The 7,773-nt window shown below is 30.9% G+C and overlaps 1 protein-coding gene across 1 annotated transcript; it reads right to left on the reverse strand.

The window, feature by feature from the left end:
- Positions 1–5,120: 5,120 nt before the first annotated feature.
- Positions 5,121–6,069, reverse strand: LOC132310303 (cysteine-rich repeat secretory protein 38-like). The gene has a single exon (XM_059808485.1). The coding sequence runs from the start codon at positions 6,028–6,030 to the stop codon at positions 5,296–5,298; it is 735 nt and encodes a 244-aa protein (XP_059664468.1). The 5' UTR covers positions 6,031–6,069; the 3' UTR covers positions 5,121–5,295.
- Positions 6,070–7,773: the final 1,704 nt, after the last annotated feature.

Below are 7,773 nucleotides of genomic sequence, written 5' to 3' on the forward strand. Positions count from 1 at the left end.
AATCATAGAAGTTCAACTGCTTGCCATCATAAAGCAACATAAATACTATATCTAAATCTAAGCTTTAATGGAATTTTCATCTTTCATTTGTACATTAGATTAATTTCTAATTTAACTTAAAAGTAGTTATTTGTTGCCAAGAAGAAGATGACTCTAGCCAAGAATATAATGGATGAGTCCCATACTCAACCTCTTCACAAATCTCAACATTAACATCTTCCAAATCATGCCTCCAGCTTTAAATTTTTGAATGAGAATAATGTTTTGTTTCACCATAAATCAGAGAGAGAGAAAGAATGAAAGAAGCAGTAAAACAAAGATACCACTATGAAGAAATCAGAGAGATAGAGAAGGGTCTTCAAAATTTCTTTACATATTTATTTTTTTCTTTATTTTTGTTATCTTTAGCGTAGAGTAAATATAACGATTTAGGTAATTAGGTCGCAATTACACGTAGAATTCGGACAAAGTATCATTACTCTTTATTAAATATTTATCAAGGGTGATGTAGTGATTTAAAACTTCTATAATAGGTTCACTTGTCTTCTCTCCTATCTTCCGTCCGTATTTGGGCGGATGAAAATTTGTGAAGCAGAAAGGATGACTTATCCTTCCTATTATCCTTTATTTTTATATATCATCTCTACCGAATGAAGGAAATTTGTTCATTCCTTCCTATTTTCTTCCATCCCTTTTGTTTCCTTCCTACCGAATAGGTCAAAATCGGTCCCTAAATCAAAAGGGTGGCCACAGATCGGATCAGAACTGATTAGGCATCAATTTTAATCCGATCCGCTCCGAACGGATTAGGCAAATCTTAATCAGCCACCGATCCATTATCCCACGGATCGGATCAAATTAGATCCGTGTAATAACGAATCGGGTCGGATTGAATCGTGGATTAAATTTTATCTAAATTATCCATTATTATTATTATTATTATTATTATTAATTTTATTTATTATTTATTTGTCTTTTAACCATAACCCAATAGATAAAATTTTAATTTATTTATATTAATTCATATATTTAAATAAGTATTAACTAATATATCCTTAAAATTCATTAAATTATTATTAACGAATTAAATTAATTAATATATTATATATATATATATATATATATATATATTTCACTGATCGAATTGAATCGGACTCATGGATCGGATCGAATTGTTAACAGCTCAATCCGTGAGTTACAAATTCGATTTTTTTTAATCTGTCACCGATTCGTGGCTGTAACAATTCGATCCGTACGGATCGAATCGAATTTGTGGATTCACGAATTATTTGTCTACCTCTAATAAATCACTACTCATCAAAATATGTCTCTAGTATGACTCACTTTAATGCATTTGACGGTAATAATTAATTAGTTAGACTATTCGGCTTGATAAATACATATATGTATCATTACTCAAAAAAAAACGCCACATATAATAGCTTAACATTTTTGAAGTATATAGTGATTAAAAAAAATTCAGCTTCAGTTTTTATGAACTTATCACCCTCCCGGTAAACATGCATGGAACATTATTCCATACCACTGTTAATTCTGGAAGGTTGAGAATGCATGTTAGACATCATGAATTATATTCCATTAAGTGTAAAATGTTGAACACTAGTCGGAAGTTGACGGGGATAGTAGGTAATTATGCACATGCATCTCCATATATTGTGGCCATTATAAATTTATAATCACCCATTTTGACTTGTTCTCCACTTCTAGACTAAAATACATACTGTATAAGCTTCTCCTTTTACGACTATCTTTTTTTTTATATCAATTATATTAGTTTGGATGGTTGGACCCACTGATAAATTACCAAAAAAAATATGTCAAGCTTTAGAACATCTCATAGGTAGCTGCTGAAGTACGATTCTAAAAACAATTAACTAGCTTGGTCAGAGCACAGCCGCAAAGGAGCCTTTTATTCCAATTCCCCCATTCCAACCACAACCAACACGAAGAGTATTTGCCTCTACGATTGTGTCGAATTTGTGTTCGACGTCGTTTTTAAAATTGACCCAACACGAACACTTACTTGACAATCATGAAATTAAATTTTTACAAATGTGTTGTATTTGTGTTCAACAACATGTTGATGGACTTCCTATTTATTAGGCTAAATAATGTATATTTCAATTATATTCAAGTTGAATATATTGTTTATGAATTTTGGACGAAGCACTTGTTTCTTTAAATTGCACGTATTAAAAGAAAACTAATCGGTTGGTGTATCATGGATGTAGCTTCGTAGAATTTATTTCATCTAAAATAGTCCAAAGAAGCACAAACCGTCCTAAAGTGAGCGCCTATTTGGTGTCTCATTCCCCGTCCAAACTTTACAAGATAAATAGGTTTATTTCGGATTGCTCTAATTTCAGTATTTTTCTTTAAAATTGCTGCTTGTGATTTTATTACTATTATTATTTTTATTTTTTATTGTTTTTTTGAAAGGTGAGTTTTTTGTGAATTGGACATGAACAACTTGATTGAATTATCAACCCATGAATATTCTAATTTAACATGTATTGTTGCACTGCAAATCTTGAAGATGGCGGGATAGTTTACTTTGACTGGAGATAGGTGCAATCAACTTAATCGAGCAGGGATGTCAAAGAAAGCAACTGGTTGAATAAATGGACCTTGTTATTAAGGCTAATCAATACGCCTGATTTCAGATAATGATCACCTCACTACCTTACTATATATACGTGTTATCCATACAAAATTTGGACAATAAGATGGTGCATGTAATCACAGATCCTGAGTGGAGTATGAGCAATATAAATTTTGACTGATATAGTATGAGCAATATAAATTTACAATATATATATATTGTAACTATGTATGCAAGTATACATTTAGCTATTTGCTTTATCTTAATTTGCCAATTGATATAGTTTTGGACTGTTCATCTTTTGTATATAATATTGTTACAAAGTGCTCATTTACAAAAATACGTATGGTGTTGTCAAAATCTAATGTCAAAAATTGACGAGTATATATATATATATATATTTCGAGTGGTCCGACATGGTGACTTTGGCCTAACTTAATCATTGCACCTTCTAGAGTACGTTAAACTGAAATTTTGCTTACAGCGTCAATTCTCACTAAGAATTGGATCAAGCACCGAAAAATGTGTCAGCATGGGGTTTGAATTTCTGATGGTCTAAAGGAATAATTTACTTTGGACACCAATTTACTCTGGACACCAATTTACTTTGGACAATCAATTCTATATCAGGACTATATTGTCTTCTGGACTACTTAGTTATCCATATAGTCATCGAATAAAAAAAATAATCTGTACGACTTTTTTTTTTAGCACTCATTAGCAGCACCTGTCCTACAGAAATTGTGGTCGACAAGTAATGTTCTTCTCCAAAAATTATTAGATAATACTGGACCAGTAACACTTAGTAATCTAATTTAATTCAGATTTTAAGTTTAAGAAAAGTGAATTCGTAAGTGTAATTATGTATTACAAAAATATCTAAATCTCAATTTTGGTTGGATTGAAGTCTAAATAGTTGATGATCGAGGACCATCCAATAGTTGGAGTTTAAATTTATGTTAAAAATCGTGGCTACACATATCAGCAGAGGTAAACTTTCCAAGTTCTTAGTGATGAGTTGCTTCAAAATATCCACCTCTCCCAATTCACAGCCATGCTCTTCCATTAAGTAGCACACTTTTTTCACTCATCTGTACATTTGTGATATTGTTTTAGGCAAGTTCTTCGATAAGCAACATGCAATCAAATTAGCCCGACTCAGTTTTGCTCATTTCATTGTAAAACCGAACAAAATCCTGGTAAATATATTGACCAAGTAAAATGAATGTGGAGTTGTTAGGTCACTTTGTAATGTGTTCAGGTGTATGGAATTAGAGCCTTGTTACTGGAATCCGTGAAATTTGAGAAAATTTTGATTCAAATTTTTTTTTTTTTTTTTTTTTTTTTTCAATTCCACCAATTACAATTCCAAGACTCCAATTTCATCCAACTGAACACACTCTTAATATTATTAATCATGTGGTTTCATTTCACATGATTCCAAATAGCCTCATTAATATTTATTATACCTAAGTATATATAAAATAAAAAATTATATAGTGCCCCATCTGAAACTATGTTTTATTTTTTTATTTTTTTTTAAATAAATCTCTAAATTTATCTTAGTTTTCAATTCTTACTCTGCTTCTTCAATAAATTATTTTTTTCTATTAAAAAAATTTACATTCTCTTTATTCAATCAAGCTCTTTTTTTTTTCCCCCTTCAATGTTCTCTCGTGTTGCTTACCCAAAAAAAAGTTGTCTCGTGTTTTTTTTTCTTTTTTCTTCTTCTTTTTTTATTTAGTTAAAGTTTTTTCGTCTTCTTTGTTTTTCTTTTTTCTTTACTCGTTTTTGTTATTGTAATTGAACAACTATAATGAGAATTTTCTTTAAATATATATATATAAAGTAAATACCTCTTAAATTTTAATTCAAACATTGTGCAACAAATTAGTTACCGAACATGTTTTTGTTTTGAAATAAGTCTCACACACACACACACTCAAAAAAAATTACTGTTTCTACTTCATATGATATCGAATATACAAAATAGAACTAGCTTGTTGTCAAAATTTTGCTTGTTTTGCAACTTTGAAAATAATTTTATGTTTTTAGAGAGCTAAAAATAAAAAATTTGTTTAGAAATTCTGCTTGGTTTAACTTTCTACAAACTCAGTTATAAAAAAGCATATTTTAAAAAAATTAAACCAAACAGAGTTTTTTGGACACACGGATGCAACCCTAGTTGTGCCGCCTCCCACCAAACAAGTGGATGACTCGCTAAGCAAAATGAATGTGGAGTTGTTCGAATTCTGTATGGATTCGACCCATTTTTTAAGGAAAAAGGTTTGATCCGCTTAAGGTTTGGAATGTGATATGAGAGAATATTGAAAGCCACAGTTTATAGTGAAATTTACAGTGGACTCTTCATCGTAGCTGTATATAGGTTTTAACGCCTAGTTATGTAAATCATTGTATTCTTTATCTTGTGCGTGCATGTTTACTACTCTATCATTTTTTTTATTTTATTGCGGTATTGATTCGTTGTAACAACGAATGCCAAACAGGAGCATTTTATTCAACAAATTTAATAGAAGGTGACCAAAACATGCAACAAAAACAAAATTAGGGTTTACATGATATACACAACCCTAGAGGACTTATTCATCGATAGTATTTCTGAACCCCCAACCCTAGAGGACTCTTAATTATTTCCTAGCTATATGAATGCTTCAAGCATTGACAAAGGGATAAATCTCATACCTAAAGTTACAACTCCCACCAACAACCCTCCCTCCTTCTTTCCCATCACAGCAACTTGGAAGTTCACTTATTGCACTATCAAGACACTTCTTACAATCAGTGCTTGAAAGATCCCTTGTGCACTGAACCAACCCATATAGTTTCTTGAAATCTCCGAGCTCTGACTCTCCGGTGGCGTACATTTTCGAACTATCATAAGCTTCCTCGGATAGCTGGCTCAGCAACTTCTTTGTTTTTTGGTTAAATGACTCCGGATCACTTACATTATTGACGTTATACAGGTAGAACTTGTTCTGATTGTCAATTTTGCCAAAGAAGTCAGTGTTTGAGTATTTTAAAAGACAGTAATCGTACCATATGATAGCTCCTTTGTTGTATGGACAGCGTTTGCGAATTTTGCTACCTGCCTCTGTAACACAAGATTTGCAGTCCGTGTTTGAGACATCGCCGCGACAAAGGGCAAGGCCGTTGGCTTTGTATTGGTTTTGTCCAACAGAACCAGCACCAAAACCAGTAGGAGGTGCTTTGAAGTAGAGATCACCCAAGAGCTTGTTCAAGTTCGTTTCATAAGGGCTATTAGTGGTAAAGTTTTCAGAACTTGAACAAAAATGGAAGAGAGGGTCAGCTCCAAAGACAGTTTGGAGAAGGAAAGCAAAGGATAGGACATACAAAGAGGAGGTCATGAATGTCTTTGAGGAAGACATGTTTGGAAGGGTATGCAAGAGTTGATATGGTTCTATCCTTGCTAAGTTGCAACATTTATATAGAGTAAAAAACTAGAGCTCCTAGGCATTAATGGTCAAAAGAGAGAGAGAGGATGGAGTGATTGACTTTTGTCTCTTTCGGAGTTCTTTTTCTTTTTCCTTTTCTTTTTTAAAAATAAAAAATAAAAAATTTCTTTGTAAGCCACTTGAAGTTTTCAACCTTAGCTGTTTATAACATGTCTTGTTGGAAAATTTCATTAATGGTATGTTGGACGTGCACTCGATCAACCCTCACATGTGAGTGGAAGAGAGAAGATCAACTCTTACCCTTTCTTTTTTTTATTTTAATATTTAGACGATTAGGTCTGAAAATTATTTTTTGATAAATTTTAAGAAAGAATAGCTATTCCTAATCAATGGATTCTAATTTAAATGGTATAAGCTCTCCTTTTTAAAAGAATATTGTGCATTCAAATTTAATATAAAACAAAATATTATAATTTTGTGTGCATTTATTTTTTGATAAATTTTAAGAAAGAATAGCTATTCCTAATCAATGGATTCTAATTTAAATGGTATAAGCTCTCCTTTTTAAAAGAATATTATGCATTCAAATTTAATATAAAACAAAATATTATAATTTTGTGTGCATTTATTTAAAATTTCGAAAACCATTTCTTAATTTTAGATGTCATACCAATTAATGTAAAAGATTTTTGGATATAATAGAAAAGAATTGGACATTTCCAACTTTGAAAGTTGTTATGTTTCAAATTAGATCATTCTATCATACTGGGGCAAAAGGAAAAATCTTTCCAAACATTATCCAAAGGTTCCCATTTTCCGCCGATTCGATGAGTTGTCAACTCCTTAATTGACTTTGAAACAGCTTTTATCTCTAGAAGCAAATTTTTTTCCCCGGTAGAAATGCCAAAATGCTCAGGATATCAGCAAGTACTTGGTATACATAATTGAGTTATTGTTATAACATTAATGAATGAAAATACGATTTTCACCACTTATTACATGCATTATATGTATCACATAATGATCGAAACTATATGTCATTGCTCTAATATTTTTATTTATACATTGACTTACTTTTTGAACTTTGAATTAAGTTAGGAGATGACAAAAAACTGTTATATGATTTAAATATTAAAGTTATACCGTCTTTAATAATTTAACTTATTTTTTAGAGTAAATATTTATTGTAATATAATATTAGAATAATTCAAATCTCATCATCATTCTAAAAATTAATTAAATTTAAATATGTATTGAATCAAAAGGAGGACATACTTAACAGAGTATGGTAGAAAAATTAAAATTACAACATCCTTAAACTTATTATTATCATTTGTGATAAATAAGCATGGAACATTCAATGCCATGTTAATTCTGGAAGGTTGAGAACGTTAGAGATCATGCATAAAATTTATTCCATTAAGCCTAAAATGTTGAATACTAGCTTCAAGTTAACAGTGAGAGTAGGCAATTAATTATGCACATGCACCTTCATTGTGGCCGTTATAATCAACCATTTGACTTGTTCTCACTTCTAGATTAATTAAAATTCGTCCATGCTATGTTTGACGATATCGAATTCAACTTTGGATATATAGTTGGATCAAATTTAGTACAAAATTTGAACTATATTTCATTTAATTCTAAATCTAAAATAACGATTCGACATTTGCAAGCATAAACTTTTTCTCTTTTATTATATCAATTGATAGGGAA

This window comes from Cornus florida, unplaced genomic scaffold (assembly GCF_030987335.1).
Source record: "Cornus florida cultivar Cherokee Brave unplaced genomic scaffold, ASM3098733v1 CherokeeBrave_3.0.0_Hap2_Chr05, whole genome shotgun sequence".
Classification (NCBI taxonomy): domain Eukaryota; kingdom Viridiplantae; phylum Streptophyta; class Magnoliopsida; order Cornales; family Cornaceae; genus Cornus; species Cornus florida.

What these genes read in the sequence shown, in the direction of transcription:
- LOC132310303 (XM_059808485.1), bottom strand. Translation starts at nt 6,030, where the DNA reads ATGTCTTCCTCAAAGACATTCATGACCTCCTCTTTGTATGTCCTATCC.